Consider the following 22276-nt stretch of genomic DNA (forward strand, 5'->3'; position numbering starts at 1 on the left):
GATACCAGATTGCATCTGAGGAGAGCACGTCGCTGTACACGCCTCTTCCGACACGTGTACAGCCCTCCTCTTCTCGCCCCTTTCTGCACAGGCGTCACTGCTCGCCCCATTCTGCACAGGCGTCACTGCTGCCAGTCAGGGTCCTTACACAGTGTATGAAGACCCACCCACATATAGTCCGGCCCCCACCCTGCAGATACGGTGGCCAATTGGTATCTGCTGCAGGCACTGCCAATTATGCTCGCTAGATGGCGCCCAGCCGACCGGTGACAACGCCGAGTTTCAAACCGAGGAATTCAGAAACTCGGTGCTGGTGCACTAGCAGAATATCCTGCAGTATTCTTTTATTGTTGAGGTTCTGCAATTGTTTTAACAGTAGTTGAAGTACTGCATGTAACAAAGCAGATATAATATGATTTCATCCCTATACTGCTGTGATTTACCCTAGTGGCAGCCTAGTGGGTAGAGCTAGTGGGTAGAGCTTTGGGCTATCAACCAGAAGACTGGCGGTATCAAATCCAGACTCTGCTATGCAGCCACTGTTGGGTCCTTGAGCAAGGCCCTTAACCCTGTTTGCTTCAGGGGCGCCATACGATGGCTGACCCTGCGCTCTGACCCCAGCTTCCAAACAAAGCTGGGATATGCAAAGAAAGAATTTCATTGTGCTGTACATCTATATATGTATATATGACAAATAAAGTATATCTTCTATATCTTCTAAATTATGATATTTTTAAAGGATTTGCTGTCATATGTTAACAACAAATGTTGCTACAAACTTCTAAGACTTAATAAATTGTATTGACTGGTCCCCTACATCCATCAAATACATGTCATTAATACAATCAGATATTATTCATGGGAGCACAACATTTTGTTAAAAAGCATCAGTTAGGCTTAGTCATACTCAGCACAGATGATTTGACTGATTATAATCATTTGAACCATTCATGAAGTTAAATGTTTCCTCTTTCTCACTTCCTCTTTATTAGAGTTTTTTTTTTTTTACATTTCGTGATAGATGAAGTCAAACTTTTACCACAAAGATTGTGGTAAAGACTATATGACCATTTATTTCTCCTGTTGTGGCCTCGGCAGCCTGCACACTTCTGGAAAGGCTTTTAAACTACAATTTGAAACACGACAGCGGGGTTTGTTTCATTTACATTTTTACATTTTCAGCATTTAGCAGACGCTTTTATCCAAAGCGACTTACAGTACTGTGACAGTATATTGTCTACGCAATTAAGGGTTAAGGGCCTTGCTCAAGGGCCCAACAGTGGCAACCTGGCAGTGGTGGGGCTTGAACCAGCGACCTTCTGATTACTAGTCCAGTACCTTAACCACTAGGCCACAACCTGGTTTCAATTTAGACTAATAACGTAAAATGACCACGTAGATGGCAGGGGGGTGGACACGCAGATTGACAGAAGGTGTGGTTTTCTTAGAACTGGGATGTGTAACTCTGTTGCAACACAGAGGACAGAGGAGAGGGACAAATGCCAAAAGTTTATGAACACCTTTAATTTCTATCTATCAAGTATACAGTCTGAACAATTGAGGGTTAAGGGCCTTACTCAAGGGCCTAACAGCAGCGACCTGGCATTGGTGAGGCTTGAACCCAAGACTCTCTGATTACTAGTTCAGTACCCTAACCGCTTGGCTTCCAACTGCCGTTGGACACCCTTCTAATGAACATTTATAGTAGAAGGTGTAATACTGAAGAGCATTCGTGTGTTTTGATCCTTTTACTAAGACTATAGCTGCATCCGGAATCGCATACTTCCATACTTAATAGTGCGCGAAATGAGGACGCGAGAGCGGTTAGTATGTCCGAATACATAGTATAAATAAAGAGGTACGCGATAAGTACCCGGATGACCTACTTATTGGGCAGCCATGTTTGAGTATGCAAGCGATGCACACTTGCGGTCCGTTAATGTATCCCATAATGCAACTGGAGCTGCGTAGGCGTTCGAAGCGTAATAAGAAACAAGAAAGATAGCGGTCCTCTGTTTACAAGTGTAAGTAAGATAAATAAAATAAAACATTTTAAAGACGAATAAATAACAAAAACACGATAAATATCCAAACGTTTGGCGAGTGGGGTTTGTAATGAGTCTGTAACCATGGTGATATTACGTCATCACGTTGGAAAGATGGCGGATGTAGTGCGTAGCGGTGTTGTGTGCATACTGCATACTTCTGTACTGGAAGTGTGCATACTTCCTCCAATCTAGTACGTACTCTCTAAGTATGCGATTCCGGACGCAGCTTACGAGTCCAGGCATAATCATGGATTCTTCTAGCATCTGCTAAACCCAGGTGTATTCATTTTATAGCTTAAATGTGAATTGTGATTACTACATAAGGCAGTGTTTCAGTGCTCAGAGGTCCAATGAAATCGTGTTCTACATCTTTACACACAGTTCTACAAATTCCACAAAAAATTGTGGAATTAATATTAGGCTTATGCAACTGTAAGCTTAAAAATCTAATCCATTAAGCTCCTACAGTTTTGATGGAATTTTCAGAAGCTGTTTGGAACTTGGCCTGAGCTTTTCAGTATGAGCTGTATGAACTGCCAGTTTATGACTGCCAGGTAATTCATACCTGCATGCTTAATTATGTTTAATGCTGACCTAGCTAAATACACTAGTTACAATCGGTGTATATAATTATGACTAAATGTGTAAGTTTGGATTTAGTCTAGGTATGTAAATGTGAACAATACATCTGCCAACTGTTGGTAGACGGTCTGTAAGGTGTGTGTAGAAGCACATAGAAACAAAGGTGTTTCATAACGCAACTGAAAATGAAACTTTAAACTGGCCAGGGGATTTTGGAAGGGAAATTTTGTGACCTGAAAAGCATTGTTTGTTGACAAAGAGGTATCAGAGACACAACAAAAAGAAAAAATGTGACTCTGTAGTAACTGCAACGTCCCAGGGCAGTTACGATCAAAGTAAAAGGTTTACAAACACTTTTATGTTCAAAGCCAAGTTTAAAAAAGAGTGGACAGTAAGTTAAATGTTATACATTGGAATATTCATAGAACCCTTGTCAGTAAACACAGTTTCCTGCATCCACTGCGGCTTCGAATTAGCAAAGCAGAAGCTATTAATAAACATCATCATCAACAACTGTTGGTGTTGTATGAACACTGTTACTGTCATTTGAGCTCTGCACTACTGCTGTCCTACAGTGTTAACAGCACTATATTAAAAGATCAGAAGCTATTTAGTGTGGTACATTTTACCTCCAGTGATTGTCCTTGAGAAATCTGTGGCTGTGTGCTTCTTTTAATGCATCTCGAGCACTGTGTGTGGCTGTCCAAGCTAAATATGCTGGTTAAAATGCTGTGTACATAATTGTGGCCAAATATTGTAGCTTTAGTTATTTACTTGTGGATATTACATGTTTACTATCATATTGAATTGCTTAAGTTTTGAGATTAAGAAATATTAAGAAATATATGTGCTCAAACATCTTATAGATTAATGGAAATCCTCTCGTGGGCCTGTCGTAGGCGCTCCATGCGCTGGTATAGCTCTGTCCTCTTTCTGCCCGCCTCACTGTCTTCGCTGAGAAGTTTGGACACGTCAGCTCCGTTGCGCAGGTCCATGGACTCTGTCCGCAACATGACTGCGGCTTCTTTCAGTATGAACAGCTGGATTACCATGGGGACTATGTCTGCTAGGCGTTGGTAGACGATCTGCAAAGGTGTGTGTAGAAACAGTGCTTAAAGTCCATGCCAATGTAAAGCTTGCTTTACTGTCAACCATGTTTTACAGCTTCTTAATTATTGTAAACACTTTTCCCTTTTTTGTTTGTGTTTTTTTAGCCACAGTATTGTTCTATCTTGGTTAAGCATGTAGGTGTGGGGCTACAGATGGCGCTTCAGTGGCAAGGCGTTACAATAGCTTTATATAATCACTATTTTTTAAATGCATTTTCTCCCCATTTTCCTCCTGATTTAGAGCACTCAATTTTGTCTTCCGCTGCTACCAGAGATACCAGATTGCATCCGAGGAGAGCACGTTGATGTACACGCCTCTTCCGACACGTGTACAGCCCTCCTCTTCTCGCCCCTGCACTCTGAACAAGCGTCTCTTCCACCAATCAGGGTCCTTACACAGCGTATGAAGACCCACCCACCCACACATAGTCCGGCCCCCACCCTGCAGATACAGTGGCCAATTAGTATCTGCTACAGGCACTGCCAATTATGCCTGCTAGATGGCGCACAGCCAACCGGAGGCAACACTGAGTTTCGAGGAGTTCAGAATCTCGGTGCTGGTGTGCAAGCGGAATATCCCGCTGTGCCACCTGGGTGCACTATATAATCACTATTAAATGTAGCCTTATGTAATAATTTTCATGTAAATTCTATTTTTATTTTTAAATAATGGGGCACTCATTTGGTGAAAGACCCTAGTATAAAGTATAAAGTTAAGCCCCCTAAATAACTTTGCTTTGTATTTTGTGGTACCTTAAAGCCAATGAATTGGATAAAAAATTTTTTTAATGCAAAAATCATTTTACTATGGGTGGCTCGTGGGTAGCACTATTACCTCACAGCAAGAAAGTCCTGGGTTTCATTCCCAAGTGGAGTGTTTGCATGTTCTTCTCGTGTCTGTGTGGGTTTCCTCCAGGAGCTCCGGTTTCCTCCCACAGTCCAAAGACAGGCAGTCAGGTTAATTGTAGATCCTAAATTGCCTTAGGTGTGTATGTTTGTGTGTGTGATGAACTAACAACCTGTTCAGAGTGTTTCCTAAATTTCACCCGGTGAATTGAACCCACCATGACCCTGAGTCAGATTAAGTGGTGGTAAAACAGAGAATGAATTAATCATTTTATTATGTTGTCACCCACCTCAAAGTAGATGATGAGTTTCTCGGGTGTTAGCTTTCTGGTGTCGAAGACAGCGCAGTTGTTAGGAGAAGTGGAGTTCTCTCCGGTATCTAAAGCCACAGACTCGTACTCCTGCCTCTGCTCCACAAACTTAAAGTTCACCATTTGTCTGGTGAAAATGGGGTCCTGGGTATAGATGAGTTTCTCCATGCTGATGTACTCCAGGATTCGCTTTTCCACTTTTGTCTCTTGCTTTAACTGAATTTCATCAATTTGGCCCTGAACACACGTATAGTGGCTTTTAAAATATAATGTAGTGAGATGACTCAGAGAAATCACGCTTTTTTGTCATAGTAAAGGACATGAGAAAAAGTATGTGGACATCACTATAAATGAGTGTGTTCTACTATTAAACCATGAGCATTTCTATTGATAAAAGGTGAATAATATCAAAGCTTTAGCCAGCCATGTATTATATGTTTTCAAAGTAAAAAGGACAGGCGGGCCGGTCCGGGTCCTTTCTGTGCAGAGTTTGCATGTTCTCCCCATGTCTGCATGGGTTTCCTCCGGGAGCTCCGGTTTCCTCCCACAGTCCAAAACATGCAGTCGGGTTGATTGAGGACACTGAATTGCCCTATAGGTGACTGGGTGTGTGTGTGTGTGTCTGCCTTGCAATGGACTGGCACCCCGCCCAGGGTGTTGCTGTGTGCCTTGTGCCCATTGGGAGGCTGTGACCTTAGGTGGATAAGTGGTGAAGAAAGTGAGTATCACAGTAAGCTCTTTCTCTGACAAATCAGTATGTTAAAAATCTGCCCTGCCTCTGCTTCACTTGGAACATTAGGAAACTGTAGTGGAGTGGAAAAGTCTACAAAGAAATGTAGGTAACAAAGTTGTAGGCCACAAGCCCACAGAACCAGACCTAATGCTTTCAATTAGCACCAGCATAAGCACAAAACCTGCTTAGGTGGTGTACAGTATCCTGCCATTGGACTCTAGAGCAATACATATATTAAACTTTGTGGCAACAATTTTGGGAAGGGGCATTTCTGTTTTAGTCTGACAACAGTTTGCTAAGTTTGCTGTTGATGCTGCTTTATTTACCGTGACCTTCAACTTATCAGACATGGAATGAAAAGCAGTGGTGATCGTGAGCAATCAACAGCAGCTGCTCCATATCTATCGCAGTGATTTTGGAATGAGTTGCTTAACGTGGCTGTGGTGTGGGTGTCCATGTACTTTTGGCTATGTTCTGTGTTTAAATGGAATCTTAAATATGATTTCTATCAAAGATATAAATATATGAATATATGTATACATAAAATATAGTGATCAACAGTAAAAATACAATAAAAGACAAGTCCAGGTCACTTGTACTTACTAGTATCATAAGTCTCAAGTGAGGGTAATTTAAAAAGCAGAGCTCACACAGAAGTTGGAACTCACTTTGCACAATTCCTAAAAATAGCAAAAGAAACAAATAAAAACATACAAATTATTTACAAGAACAGCCGATCTCCAGTTCTTTGTAATGTACATTCACATTTAGAATAATTGACACACAAGATTGAAATTTTTGACATACAGTACAAGTAAAAATGGATCATCAAATGTGTTATTTTTTAAATGTAAAACTCTTAAATATAAGAGTAATCTGTATGAACTCACCTCTTATTATCTTCAGGGTCTCCAGTGCTGGTGTTTTGAGGTTGTTTACGTGCTTCTGAATCAGCATTTCAAATACACAGTAATCACTGAATGTTATCAGTTCTCTCCCACGATGTGCTTCATAATCCTCTGTCATCTCCCGCACTGCATTAGTAACTGTGTTTAAATACAAAGAAATGATGGTAAATTTTACTTTCTCTCAAGTTCAATTAAGTAAAAAGAAACAAAACACTCAGGAGTCATTTGCAATGCCTGCTGGAAAGGTAGCTGAAAAGATTGTCCTACAAACTCATGGTCATATATTTATACAGATTCATACAGTATATAATAAATAAATATTATTTTATTTTGATTTGATGTATATAAGTACAGGATTCTTTGGAGTCTCTCATGTGCATTTCCCAGTTCTTGAAGACAGGTCGCATAAGAGAATAAACGTTTTTTTCTCCACATTCTCCAGTTCTACTGAGCTCACTGACATGATCACAAAACTCCTGGATTTTCTGCAACAGACAAAAAAACAAACATCTGAGACCCTGAGAGCCAACAGGGGGCGCAATGGTACAGTCAGCTCAGTGGTAATAAGTGTTCTTTCTCTACTACTTCTGCTACTACTACTACTACCAATAATACTTATAACAATAATAGCAATAATACTAATAATAATACTACTACTACCACTACTACTACCAATAATACTGTACTTATAATAATAATAACAATAATAACAATAATACTAATAATAATACTACTACTACCACCACTACCATTACTACTGCTACTACTACTACTTGTAATAATAACAATAATAACAATACTACTACTACTACTACTACTACTTATAATAATAATAATAACAATAATACTACTGCCACTACTACTAATACTACTACTGCTACTACTACTAATAATACTTGTACTACTACTACTACTACTACTACTACTAATGCTACTACTAATAATACTAGTACTACTACTACAACTACTACTAACAATACTACTACTTCTAATACTACTACTACTAATAATACTGCTACCACTACTACTAATAATAATAACAATACTGCTACTGCCACTACTACTAATACTACTACTGCTATTAATAATAATGCTAGTACTACTACTACTAATACTACTACTACTACTACTACTACTGATACTACTACTAATAATAAAATTATAACAACAATAATTATTGTTAGTATTAGTATTATTATTATTGTTCCCCTGCCCTATATGTTCTAAGCTATTATAGTTTGGGGTTTTTGGACAAAAGTGAGAATTCACCCATTTTTATAGCAAGTTCTTTTGTTACTGCATATTTTGATATTTATCCACCTAAATTATTTCAGATTAAAGAACATGAACTTACACAAAGTAGAAATACTAAAAACATTTTGTTAAACATGATTCCATTTATTTTAAACATTTAACAATCAAATAGTCCTTAAGTAAAAAAAGAGACATTTGGCTTTTGGTTGCTAAATTAACCAGTTTACAACCAGTTTCAATTTAACTGGTCACCTAATTTAGCAGTTTGAACACAGTCAGGCTTAATTTCCTCCAGAATATTCTTGATTTTACTGAAGCCATTTGTCTATGGGCTGAAGCTGAGGTTTCTAAAATAAAACAAAAACCTTACCTTACTGAGAAAAGGTCCCATTCTCTCTGGCTCTAACGGAGGACCATCAGAATACTTCCTCATCTCCATTCTTACAGAGGACAGGAGGATTTGAATTTGCTGTGTCAGGGTTGGGAGTGATGCCTGTGAATAAAAAGCAGCTGATAAGAAATGGGACACATTTTAATTTGTTTGTGTATAAAAGTGTGCCGTTGTGACAGTAAAACTTGCCCTGATGTGGCCAACCAGCTCTTTGGTGAGTCTGTTGGCCAGGCAGAGAGTTGTGACTTTCTCTTCATTCAGAAGATGGCTGAGGAACATATTAGATGACCTTAAAAAACTTAACTTACACTTCATTTAATAAATGAATAAAAAGAAAATTGAAGTACAGGTTTGGATACGCTAAACTCTAAGACTTATTAGGCAGGTCAAGGATTGTCACCAGCTAAGTAAATCTGGCAGATGAAGGCTAGTAAAAATATTCAATTTTCACTGTCATCTAAATAAAAAAATAATACGTTTAGAGGAACAGTAGAAGTCAAGATGTAGGGTAGTGTAGATCAAATAGAAGTGCTCATATACTGGTCAGAAAAACAAACATATGCCAGTATAGGTCATACGACAAAGGTTTAGCTGACACAAATAACCTTTCAGACTGTTATTAGTTGCAGTAATGTATTTATGCTACCTGAAGTGAATGTGGTTCCTGAAGAAATCTGCCTCCATCTTTGTGGCCTCGGCCAAGGAAATATTCTCGTTGATGTCACTCTGTCCTCTGCATCGTACAATAATGAACCCCTTCTTCAGATTAACGATTTTACCCTGAATTATCTGCAGGACATCAGCTTCTGCTCCTTTATCCACCAAATCTGGCTTTGTTAGAATAGCTAGGGAAGAAAATGGGGTCAAGAAGAGATTTACAAACTTAGAAAACTAAAACATGTGATGTTTTAATTCTTTATGATATCATATTTATAACACTGCTTGTTAAATAGATTTTTACGACCCTTTCCATGATGCTTGTTTATGCGTCTCTTTGCAATGAGAGTGGCTATAAATAATTGGAAGGTGTCAAGTCTTTGATTTACAGTCATTTATAACAACCACTGGCAGAAGAAGTGGCACAGAGGTAAAATCAGAGATAACATTCGATCTGAGATGTTTGATTCCAATTTGGGCTGCTACTTACAGGAGGGTGACAAATTAAAAGAAAAAACACCACTGGCGTCACCACTGGTCTCACTGTAGGGTTCAAGTGATCAGGCCTGTACTGTTCTCTTGGTTGTACAACAAATACGAACTCAACACTTTTTTAGAATACAATAATAAATAAAAAATCATTTATTTGTATGCAACTAGGGCAGTTGTAGCCTAGTGGTGAAGGTACTGGACTAGTAATTGAAAGTTTGCAGGTTCAAGCCTCACCACTGCCAGTTTGCCACTGTTAGGACCTTGAGCAAGGCCCTTAACCCTGAATTGCTTAGACTGTATACTGTCACAGTACTGTAAGTCGCTTTGAATAAAGTGTCTGCTAAATGCTGAAAATGTAAATGTAAAATGTATCACTTTGACTGGTGCATCTGGATGTAACTTAAAAAAACTAAAACCAAAATGATGGTCAATTAGATTTTCCATCAAATTGTTTACAATTTTTATCTTATTTGTACCAAAAAGCCTAAATGAAAATTCATCTGACATTTCAAACCCTTTTACTAAATGTTTACCATCATTTTTACTTAGCAGGATATAGTCTTAGACAGAGCTGCGTTGTCTATCGGTCAGTTCAGAAGTGTGACATTTTCAGACAGATAAACACCAGATCATTTAAATAGGAATAGGAATTTATACCTAAAGTTCTTGATCCATCAGGGTCCACACCCTGTGCCATCTGCAGAGCCTCCGTGGTCGCTATGTCCACGTTACAGGGTACGACGACCAAATTTATGGTCTCTTTCTTCTTAATAAACTTTAGTATAAGCCGTTTAATCTAAAATAAATGCATATGGTCAGTTATTTAGTAATGTAAAAGCTTACATGGATGCATGTTTTATGTAAATCATCTCTTTACCTGATCTCCAATATCTTCAGGTTGACCTTTCACGGGAACTCTGGTTATCCCGGGTAGATCGATCAGGGTGAGGTCACACACATCAGGGGACGTAATCTGTAAACTAATGAGGTCGTCACAGATCCCCACACCATCTCCAGCAAGCACATTCTGGGCTGTACATGCACAAACACTCAGTAAATGAAATCTCGCTCCATTTACAATACACTGTCCACTTTACAATATTATTATATTTACACTATTAGTGCCAGTATGTATGTAGAGTAACAGAGTGTCTGAGGTCGTTTACAAAATATTTGAATTGAGAAATGCTTTTGATCTTATTTTGTGAAATTATAATTGCAGTTATAAAATGAGATTAGTGTTTTACAAATGTGATACTCTGCAGTCAGTAGTACTGTAAAACCAGCTGTACACAGAAAGCAAAATGAAATCGAATGTACAGTATACACTGATCAGCCATAACATTAAAACCACCTCCTTGTTTCTACACTCACTGTCCATTTTATCAGCTCCACTTACCATATAGAAGAACTTTGTAGTTCTACAATTACTGACTGTAGTCCATCTGTTTCTCTACATACCTTTTTAACCTGCTTTCACCCTGTTCTTCAATGGTCAGGACCCCCACAGGACCACCACAGAGCAGGTATTATTTAGGTAGTGGATCATTCTCAGCACTGCAGTGACACTGACATGGTGGTGGTGTGTTAGTGTGTGTTGTGCTGGTATGAGGGGATCAGACACAGCAGCCCTGCTGGAGCTTTTAAATACTATGTCCACTCACTGTCCACTCTATTAGACACTCCTAGTTGGTCCACCTTGTAGATGTAAAGTCAGAGGCGATCGCTCATCTATTGCTGCTGTTTGAGTTGATCATCTTCTAGACCTTCATCAGTGGTCACAGGATGCTGTTGGCTGGATATATTTGGTTGGTGGACAGTTCTCAGTCCAGCAGTGACAGTGAGGTGTTTAAAAACACCATCAGTGCTGCTGTGTCTGATCCACTCATACCAGCACAACACACACTAACACACCACCACCATGTCAGTGTCACTGCAGTGCTGAGAATGATCCACCACCTAAATAATACCTGCTCTGTGCTGGTCCTGTGGGGGTCCTGACCATTAAAGAACAGGCTACAAAAAGTATGTAAAGAAACAGATGGACTACAGTCAGTAATTGTAGAACTACAAAGTGCTTTTATCGGTATCGGTTGAGTTAATTAATATCCAGACCTGGTAAATCAAATCAAGCAAATCACGAGGTAAAACCTGATTAGCATTACAACAGAAAGTCTATCCTACCTTTTCTGACGTAGCTCTCAACCTTTGAGGGATCAGTGAATGTTTCTTGCACATCTCCATAAGAGATAACAGCTGTCCAGCTTGCTCCAGCTTTCAGCTTTCGCAGTTTCAGCTCCAGTGGACAGCGGGTGACAATCCCTTAAAACAGAATTATTGGAATTTGTAACTATTAGTGGTGAAATCCTCACAACGTCACTTGTTAATCATGCAAAATCCTTTTTTTTGTTGCAGCTGATTTAAGCTAGGACAGAAGATTTGTCAGATTTATATATGAAATCTATGAATATCAGTTCAACTAAGCCGTTTCACCCCTTTATTTAGGAAGCTGAATGAGTCATGAAAACACTGTAGCACTGAACACTGATCATGTACAGACTGTTGTCTCACCACTGCCCCTGGGTAACGCCACACCAGACAGTGCTTCTAAAACAGAGCTTTTCCCAGAACTCTGATCTCCAACTACAGCGATGGATGGCAGGGCAAGTTCCTTTTCAATGCCAATCTGTCTCAGGTAGTCGATCATCTCTATATAGGGACGGACTTTGGATTCCCACTGCTTGAGGAACACTCCGATCTTCTCTTCAGGTGTCTCATTTTTACACCTTAAACAAAAGATTGTGAAAATAATATGATCACTTTCCCTTGTATAAATATATAGACAACTTATACAAGTTTTGCTCATTTCAAGGATGGTACACAGTTTGCATTATGCATTCAGTGGTTATAAAAAAAAAAGACGTCTTTAAAATTACACAACACTAAAACCTGATGAATATCTAACTGAATCTTGGTTGAAGAGAAAAAAATATGAATAATTTATATAATATAATACTATAATGACACAGGGTCTTACCCATTATCATCTGGAGAGTCATAATCCAATAATTCAGGTGAAGAATCCATGACTGTAAAAATAAATAAATCTTTATAAAAAAAGCTATGCATGCTTATTATAAAAAGGCATGAACAAATATCACTTCTTTTATCTCGTTTGCAGCCTAAAAATCAATTTTATAAAATAACAAGAAACCCAAATATTTATTCTAAAAGTAAAAAAAGCAACAGCAATAATACAGTAATACATAAATGTAAGTAAAAATAATGTTTTGATATATTATAAATATGTTTTATATAGTATTTCTGCATGCTTATATGTATTAAATATTAAGTGTTACCTTTGATGAATAAACCAACAGAATAGCGAACACTGTTTTAGTTCACCGCTCAACTGATTTCGTAACAGAGCTTATAAAATGTTCTGAAGCTTTAAATATTTGCATCTGTGGTACTAATAAAAGCTAGGGAATTTCCACATGGGATCATAATTTCATTTTATAAGCAAAAAAACTTTATAAAATGTAAAAAAGCATTACCCAAGGTCTTGATTTGAATAAAAATAAGGAAGTCTAGAATGAGAACACCGTGGTTTACAAGAAGCTGCTCGCATGGGAAGACAATTTGGGAAACAAAATGGTAGTTGTGCATCTGTATTGAGAGAAATATGTAAATCTACATTTTGTCTGTTCAACTTGTCTGTTCATTTCTTTTCACTCACATTAAAACACAACCACTGCAGATTTACATTAAACATTATGTTAACATACATAAACTTAAAAAAACATGTTTTGGTTTTGAGGTCATATTAGTCATTACAGCACAAATGTCACATTTTATTTCTTTACAAGTTTAAGCTAAACTCATAATCAGTATTTAAATTGTAAGTCCATTGAAATTAAGCTTTTTTACAGCCTTTATTTAGCTTATTTCCAAAGTACTCCCGAGCCCATGTGATTATGTCCATCAGGGTAGCACGACTCAAACAGTACTGCCTGAGGACGGTTTCCGTCCTTGGTCCTTGCACACCAAGAGTCCCTGAATCTTTTCATGATACTATTAACTGTAGATGGTGAAACACCTAAATTCTTTGCAATGAATTCTCTCATGAAGTTTGGCACACAGTGGTGAACCACGACCATTCTTGCTTGCAAAAACTAAGCCTTTGGTGGATGCTACTTTTGTAGCCTACTCAGTCTTGATGACCTTACCTGTTACCAGTTTAACTGCTAACTGTGGAACCTTTCAGAACAGTGTTACCTGTATAACCTTAGTTTTGTCTTTTGAGTGTATTGCAGTAATCACATTTTTATACTTACAGAATACAATCAGGTTTGGCAGTGAAACAATAAGTAAAATTAAAGTTAAATAGAAGTTCAGCTCATTAATTAAATTTTATCACAAAGTGTCCCAACTTTTGTGGAAATGGGGTTTGTATTTTTAATTATTTAAAATTAATATTCTTTTCATAGTAAATCAACAGCAATAATACAAGTAATATTAATAATTATATTCATTATAAAAAGTATTAATTATTATAATACAACAACACTAATAAAATAATAAAATTCACATTTTGTTGTTTTTATACTTACTGAATACAATAAAAAAAGTAAAATTAAAATCAAATAAAACTTCAACTCATTTATCAAATTATATCACAATGTGTTCCAACTTTTGTGGAAATAGGTTTTTTAATATTGATAATAATTATTACTTGTTTTATTGTTGTTCTTTTCATTGAGAATCAACAACTATAATACACGTAATATTAATTATATTATTATATATAATATATATAATAATTTGGTGAATGAGAGCTCTTTTCTTTTGACTTTGTGCTTATAAATGTAAACAGAATAGCATCGATTTTTTATTTGAAATCAACAAATGTAAATGTAAATGTAAACAAGGACACGTGTATTCGGTCACTAATAAAAGTTTACAAATGTATTCACCCAGCAAACACAACTATGTGGTATGAGTTAGCCGCTTGGTGGTGATAAGCCATGATGGTAACATTGTGAGAAAGTGCAGCACCAGAAACAAGAAATCGGATTTGATGATACATCTACCTTAATTATTAAAAAGTATCGGTATCGGATCGATATCGGCGATACTGGCCCTGTATTTACTTGGTATCACACGTTTAGTCCCGCCTTCAGCGTTCTCCACGTTGATTGGTTGCTCACTGCTGTCAATCAAAACTGAGGAACTAAATTTCTAGTAGTGTTTTATTATTGTATTGCAGGCTTATGTCACGTCCCGAATGTGTTTAATTTTACACATTTATTAAATCAGTCTCTGTACAGTCCACATATAAATGTAAAATATGATTAAAGATGAGATAACAGCGTGTTTTTGTGCGGTGTTATGTAAGAGACGTGGTGAGAGGGGAGGTTGGGTAACTCTCGCTGTTCTCTGCACTCTGAGCGGTTAGCATTGCTAACACAAAGTCCGGCCGTTGGTTGTTAACCAACCGGTTTAACTAAATCGACCACAATCTGCACTGGCAATCACAAACTCGGACAGCTCATTACAGCTTTAGAGTTCTGTTTTAAACAATGTATTTTTCAACAGCCACGATGAGATTACTCGCTCTTTCTCGTTGCTCCTGGATACTTTCAAGATGTCCCAATACTCCAAAAAGTGTATTATCGCCGATCAGAGTATCCGAACTACATAAATACAGCATTCAGAAGAGAAACATCACCTCCTGTAACGTCGTGCAACCTCTCAGGTCAGAAAACACGCTTTTTTTATACGTATACCTAAACAGCATGTTTGAAATAATGGGTTAAATACCGAATAGCTTCCTGTTGGAGATAAAGTGCACTAGATAGGGAGTAGAAGCCTGTGGTTTTAACGCTAGGGAGTGCACTTGTGTAGGGGGCTTGCGCGCTATTTGGATTACAACCTTTGACTTTGACAGCATGTCCATGGCTTCACATTTGTTCATTTATTTTTACTAGTTTCTGTACATTTATTAGCATTTGTAGGTACACATGAGGTTAGATGTGGAGCTTTCTTGTTAGTAACTGGTAATTTTAACTATAACGTGGCTGGAGAAATGTATCAGCCATCAGTCACAGATACAGAAACCATCAGAGAACCTGAATAACGTTTAAGTTGTAATGTAATGTTCTGTATTTATCTTGATCATGCTGTAATGCTCTGTATTTATCTTGATCATGTATCTGGATACACAGCTGGTTCATTTTTTACTCTTTGTAGTGGTCTACAGTGGTTGCACGTTTAGCAGGTACACCTATCTACCTACCCACCCACACCTACCCAACTACTCCAATACAGTTGCCTATTGTGCAAGCCTGGTTTTTACTAGGGATTAAAATGCAATCTCTTCCTTTAAATCATTTATAAAAGAAAGCTAGGACTAGACCAACACCATCTAGTGATGGGAATTATGGCTCTTTAAAGGGAGCAGGATCTTTTGTTAAATGTAGGCCTAATTCAAACAACACTTAATTTTTTTTCTTTTCAAAAGTATACAAATTGACAACAAATATATTTACATTACATTTACATTTTCAGCATTTAGCAGATGCTTTTTATCCAAAGTGACTTACAGTTGTGACAGTATACAATCTAAGCAATTGAGGGTTAAGGGTCTTGCTCAAGGGCCCGGCAGTGGCAACCTGACAGTGGTGGGGCTTGAACCGGCAACCTTCAGATTACTAGTCCAATACCTTGATAGGCAGTGATAGCTCAGTGGTTAAGGTACTGGACTAGTAAACAGAAGGTTGCCGGTTCAAGCCCCGTACCACCAAGTTGCCACTGTTGGGTACCTGAGCAAGGCCCTTAACCCGCAATTGCTCATCGTGTTCAGCTCATTGTGTAAGTCGCTTTGGATAAAAGCGTCTGATAAATTCTGAAAATGTAAAAAAAAGCTTTAAATAATTGCATACAAATAAAGTTTGTATCATCTGTTGTATAACTTGTAGCCAAACTGGGCTTACATTTCAAGCACAAAAAAAACCAATTAAAAACACAAAAACAATTTTAGTAAAATTTACCAAAGAAGTGCACAACTGCAGCATTTAGGGCAAGTTTGCATTCAAAAAAAGTTCTCTGACTTTTGAAGGTTTCACTTGATTTTTTTGGGGTGGGTAGCACTGTCGCCTCACAGCAAAAGGTCCTGGGTTCGATTCCCAGGTGGGGGCGGTCCGGGTCCTTTCTGTGTGGAGTTTGCATGTTCTCCCGGTGTCTGGGTGGGTTTACTCCGGGAGCTCCGGTTTCCTCCCACAGTCCAAAGACATGCAAGTGAGGTGAATTGGAGATACAAAGTTGTCCATGACTGTGTTTGATATAACCTTGTGACCTGATGAACCTTGTGTAATGAGTAACTACTGTTCCTGTCATGAATGTAACCAAAGTGTAAAACATGACGTTAAAATCCTAATAAACAAACAAACAATGAAGTGGCCACAATGAAGAGACATGCTGTGGTTGCATTGCATTAAGTTTTAGTAAAATACTCCTTTGTTCAGAGATGTGCCTATGTTTGTTTCTGCTTTAAAACATAAGCAACATAATTAAACAAGCTTGTTCCTTAATTATTTGCTTCCTTATATTACTAGCACTGCTCATTTTCTACATTCTCTCTCTGTAGCTCGGTTACGGCTCTCTCTCTTTCTCTCTGTGTGTGTGTGTGTGTGTGTGTGTTTGTTTGTTTGTTTGTTTATAGTCTGTACCTCGTAGTTTGTGTTAATGCCACATTCTTGGGAATTCTTGGGATTTTAAGTTTTCTTGCATAAAAGTCACACTGATGTTATTGGTCCATTTACTGCCATAAACAATAAATTTTTTTATAAAGCTCTGACATTACACACCCTTTTTTATCTCGCTACACATGGCATTTTTCCTTCAGGTACTGAGAATGGTTGAGTGAGTGGTATTATTAAAAAGTGGAAGCATTCAAGAACCACAGCAACTTGGTGCATTGTGCATAAAAGCCGCCAGTGCTCTGCTGACTTAATTAACTCCAAACCTCCTCTGCCATTAAAATCAGCACAAAAATGTGGGGTGGGAGCTTCATGGCGTGGGTTTTCATGCCCAAGCAGCTGTATGCAGTTTACATCTCCAAGCACAATGCCTAGCGGCGAACGGAGGGGTGTGAAGCATTCTGCCGCTGGACTCTGGAGCCCCAGTGCACAAAGCAAAGTCTATAAAGGCATGGTTAGGCAAAATCCCACAGTCACTCCAAAATGTTGTGGAAGCTGTTACACACACACACACACACACACACTATTTATTGTGTATTTATTTTTCTCTCTTTAAAAAAAACTATTTTACCATGTTGTGTGATTTCACCAGGAGTCGTTGTAGGCACAAGATGGCAGCATGCTTCAGTATTTGTGTTTGTTTGTTTTAATGTAGTTTTGGACTTTTAATGGATCATATAATCAAAGACTTTTCTCATTTTTGTGCTAGATCAGAAAACAAGGTGACTGTTAATTTCATCAATCGAGATGGAGAAAAGATCACAGTGAAGGCTTCTCCCGGAGATAGTCTGTTAGACGTGGTTGTCGACCAAGAGCTTGACATTGATGGGTTTGGTAAGTTTAAATCATTTCCTTTTTTCATCATTTTTATTAACATTCCTCCAGCAATACAAAGTAAACCTTTTATTAGCTTTTGCAATCAGCACTTATTATCTCTGTACTCGGCTAGAGCAGGGTTTCTCAACTCCAGCCATGGATGCTCATTGTACAGAACATTTTATTGGTTTTTAAACCCCAGCACGCCAGATTAAGCTAAAGAAGAGCACAATAATTAGCTGATCATCTGAATCAGATGTATTGGGGTTCAGGGAACCATCAAACTGGAGGTATTCATGACAGGAGTTGAGAAACCCTGTGCTAGGAGTTTGCGGGTTCTCATACAGACATAATAATGTCATTGTTTTGCTTTCTTATGCATCATGTGACTTGTTGTTTGGTTAATCCTGATATTGTATTAAAGATCCCATAATACTGATATTTTTTCCTCAGGAGCATGTGAGGGGACGTTAGCTTGTTCTACTTGTCATGTCATATTCGAAGAGGACACATATAAACAGCTCGGAGCCATCAGTGACGAGGAGATGGACATGCTGGATCTGGCTTATGGTCTTACAGATACGTAAGTTCCCTTTACTTGCTTGTATCTGTTGCTGCTGCTTCCTCGCTTGTATTAACTTGAACGGACAAATCCATGGCTGCAAATTCAGAAAGTACGAGTGCTAGACAGACCTGCCTGCAATCCAGACACCAACTTTGAGAGTGTGGTGCTTTATGAAGCACAAAATATGACAATAAAGCCACACGTGGTTACACAGCTAAAGACAACATTTGAGAAATTCAGAAATGTGCTATTTTTGCTGTAAAGAAAAAAGAGAAGTAATTAGAATCAGAATTGGATCCAAGCACTGATCTGAGACCTGTCAGTATTCAGAAAATCAGAAAAAACCCTAAATGTAATGTGGAAAACAATGCCTGCTGCTTTATTACATTAACCTATCATACTTCCTCATGAACGTTAAAACGAAGACAAGGCCACCGGTCAGAAGTTAAGAACTTTGCACTCATTAGCTCTCACCTGTTTGTCAGTAAGGGTGTATCTATTCTCGAGAAGAACTGACCCTGAACCTTGTCTCAGCTTTACTATCGACTGATAAATGAGCCTTCAGTTCCCAGTTGTGTCTTTTGTACGTTGTAACTGCACAGCTTGTTGACCTTTGTTAAGCTGTTAATTTGAACTCTTTTGAACGCCTTTATATTTTCTTAAGCACCAAAGCACTTAATACTTCGTTGGTCAAAGTCCTTTGCATTTAAACACTTTTACCTTGGATTACATCAGTTTAAAGAAATATTTAAAAAATGCTTTGCATTTGTGCTTTATTTTTATTATTTCCTGAAAGTGTTTGGTTTGTGCTGCTGGTGTCACAGGAGGAAATTGCGTCCATGCTTACAGTCGAATTATTTTAATCATCAATAATAAGACCGAAGTTTTGCCATTAGCGCAAAGTATCAGGTTCTTTTTTCAAATAATTTTTTTTACTGACGTGCTTTGTTGTTATACTCTATGCTGTGGGTCGAAAAGGACTTTTGTACCTTTGTCCCTAACTTCGGCAAATGTTGATCAACTCTTTCACTGTCAGACACAACAAGGTCATTTTACTTATGTAAAATATTGTTTACCAAGACAGTCATCTGTGTTTTCACTCAGCAGAAGCAGATGACAAAATAGCACAAGATAAAATTATTAGATTTTATAATTCTTTAAAATTAGTATCAGATTTGTATAATAATTTCCACATTGGATTGAAAACTCAAAAAGAAGACAAAAAGCAGGGTGCTCGGGTAGCTCAGAGGTCTAATGTGATGTTGAGCTCTCGAGATCGAATCTCAGCTGTGCTATCGGCCAGGCCAGGCAGCTACTCAGACACAATTGACTGTTTCCCAGAGATTTTTTTGAGGGGAAATAGAGAACATGCAAAGTAAACAAAAGGAGCTATGTTTAAAAATTTAAGCATTTTAGTATTTGTAGAGCTAATTAACTTGCAGTCACCTGCAAAACACCTGCAGTCTGATAAAACAATAGAGAGAAAATGCATGTCAAACTGTGTATAACCTGCCACATGGCAAAAGTGTGAATGGATTAAACCTGGAAGATTTTCCTGATAAGACTGCAGTTGTATATGATGTAACACAAAATTATAACCGGTAATTACTCTAATTACTTTGGCTGTGAGTGTGAAAGGGCCTTTCTGCTAGACCTGCTCTAATAGGTTATGACTGTTGTAAGCACAGATTAAGGTTGTCACATGCCCACAGAACTTTACACACCACGTGCCCAAATGCTTACAGATATTTAGTAAGAACAACACAAAGGAAACTGAGAGCTGGAATGAAACTCCAGCTTTAATAGTGGACGCAGGATGTGATATTATGGCCTTCACAGGTTATGATAGTGATAGAATAGGTGGACAAAAGCAAATCAGGAATTAAGGGGCAGTTGTAGCCTAGTGGTTAAGGTACCGGACTAGTAATCGAAGAGTCGTTGGTTCAAGCCCCATCTCTGCCAGACTGCCACTGTTGGGCCCTTGAGCAAGGCCCCTAACCCTCAATTGCTTAGACAATATACTCTCACAGAACTGTAAGTCGCTTTGGATAAAAGCGTCTGCTAAATGCCGAAAATGTAAATGGGTCTGCCTAAAAGCCTAGTGATCTCTCTACATAGACGCGTTTTACGTCATCCTACACTCTCCCGAGAAGAAGGCATGTCTAAATCCTTAGATACAGGAGATAAAATGCTCCTAGTGAGTTGCCTTATTAATTATGAGTGATAATCGGACTGAATAACGAGGGATCGTCCGATGCTTCCGTTGCAGAGCAACCAACAGAGTTCTTTTCAAATGTAAATAAATGTTCATGTGCACAAGTGTCACTTATTCGTACTTATTCGTAAATTCGGGCTCATCAGGGACAATTTAACCATTTTCGGTACCTGGAGAGAGATGTTGACATGCTAGCAGGTTGTGCCGCCTCAGCCTGTTGATTTGAATGACCTGAGGCTGACTGTGTTAGCTTAGTAAGCGAAAACTGCGATGATGTAATCGGTGTAATCTCTGTCTAAGTAGTGCATCTAAATAATCTGCCTTATGAGTCGATGTCTTATTAGAATCCTCTTTACTGAGGCAACTGCCCAGGTAGGCGGTAGGCAGTAGGCAGTAGGCAGCAAGGCGGCTCACTAGGTTTTCAATAGGGCAGTTGTAGTATAGCAGTTAAGGTACTGGACTAGTAATCAAAAGGTCGCTGGTTGTCACTGTTGGGCCCTTGAGCAAGGCCCTTAACCTTTAATTGCTTAGACAAAATACTGTCACAGTACTGTAAGTCACTTTGGATAAAAGCAACTGCTAAATGCTAAAAATGTAAATTAATAGAAGTAAAAAAAACACATCATGTCAGTAAAGCCGGTAAATAAAAAACAAACAAAAGTCTAGAATAAAAAGAAATTTAAAGACATAATGTAGATAAAAATGTTAGTACACAAAATGACATTTCGTTAAATGTTCTGTGTTTATTCTGCTTTCTTTCCACAGATCCCGTCTGGGCTGCCAGATCTGCCTGACAAAATCCCTTGATGGCATGACGGTCCGCGTGCCCGAGAGCATGGTGGACATCAGACAGTCGGATGGCTCTGCCTAGACCCTCAGTTTACCTCAGCCTTTAATTAGCCTTAACAAATGTAAACAGTTCATGACGGATTTAGAACTTGCATATGTATAGTGATTAACGTTAGAGAAATGTGCAGGATGGTTTGGTGTGAGGTGGGTTACATCTTGTGCTGCTGAGCGTCTTGGTTTTGTTCGGTACTTCTATGACCGCAGTGTTTGGAAAACTAGTGCAGTGGGTCATTAGGAGGGCTGCAGGCAGGTCGTGATGGATGATGGGAATTTGAAGTCTCTCTCGGACTATTTTTGGATCATAAAGTATATATATAAAATGTTTTATATATTGTTGGGGTGACATGTTCTGCCACATTGAATCCTCTATTAATATTATATCGAACATAATAGAAGAGAGGTGTTGTAATACTGTGCACAAGAAATGCCTCATTAATGTAATTAGTGAACCACTAATTAAGTAAAAAATGTTATAAATAAATGTTAAATAATTTAGTTGTTTTTTTAATCTATGTGATCATAACTGTACTAGTTATACTGTACTGTTATAATATTCTGTAGTAGCAGGAGAGTAAAAAAAGACAAACCATTTCACTCTGCTCTTTATTGCATGGATGACCAACTGCTTTTAGGCTGAGTTGATTCTAGTCCTATACATTTGACCAACAGTTGACCATGTCAGAAATTTGATTTTACACACCTTTAAAAGTGTTGCCCCTTAATAAAGAAGGAAAAAACAA

At 38.2% G+C, this 22276-nt stretch overlaps 2 protein-coding genes across 2 annotated transcripts; one reads left to right on the plus strand and one right to left on the minus strand.

The window, feature by feature from the left end:
* Positions 1–2984: 2984 nt before the first annotated feature.
* LOC134329208 (interferon-induced GTP-binding protein Mx-like) lies at positions 2985–12418 on the minus strand. Its single transcript, XM_063010400.1, has 13 exons — positions 12369–12418; positions 11903–12117; positions 11516–11653; positions 10209–10363; positions 9989–10127; positions 8829–9027; positions 8372–8450; positions 8162–8284; positions 6890–7022; positions 6520–6675; positions 6233–6309; positions 4876–5133; positions 2985–3715 (listed from the first exon to the last, which is right to left on the minus strand). Exons 1-13 carry the CDS (start codon positions 12416–12418, stop codon positions 3491–3493), a joined length of 1947 nt encoding a protein of 648 aa, XP_062866470.1. The 3' UTR covers positions 2985–3490.
* A 2202-nt stretch (positions 12419–14620) lies between these two features.
* On the plus strand, positions 14621–22276 carry fdx1 (ferredoxin 1). Its single transcript, XM_063010401.1, has 4 exons — positions 14621–15089; positions 17801–17925; positions 18361–18490; positions 21453–22276. The coding sequence occupies exons 1-4, from the start codon at positions 14914–14916 to the stop codon at positions 21556–21558; spliced, it is 537 nt and encodes a 178-aa protein (XP_062866471.1). The 5' UTR covers positions 14621–14913; the 3' UTR covers positions 21559–22276.

The sequence above is a fragment of the Trichomycterus rosablanca genome, chromosome 15 (genome assembly GCF_030014385.1).
Source record: "Trichomycterus rosablanca isolate fTriRos1 chromosome 15, fTriRos1.hap1, whole genome shotgun sequence".
Taxonomy (NCBI): domain Eukaryota; kingdom Metazoa; phylum Chordata; class Actinopteri; order Siluriformes; family Trichomycteridae; genus Trichomycterus; species Trichomycterus rosablanca.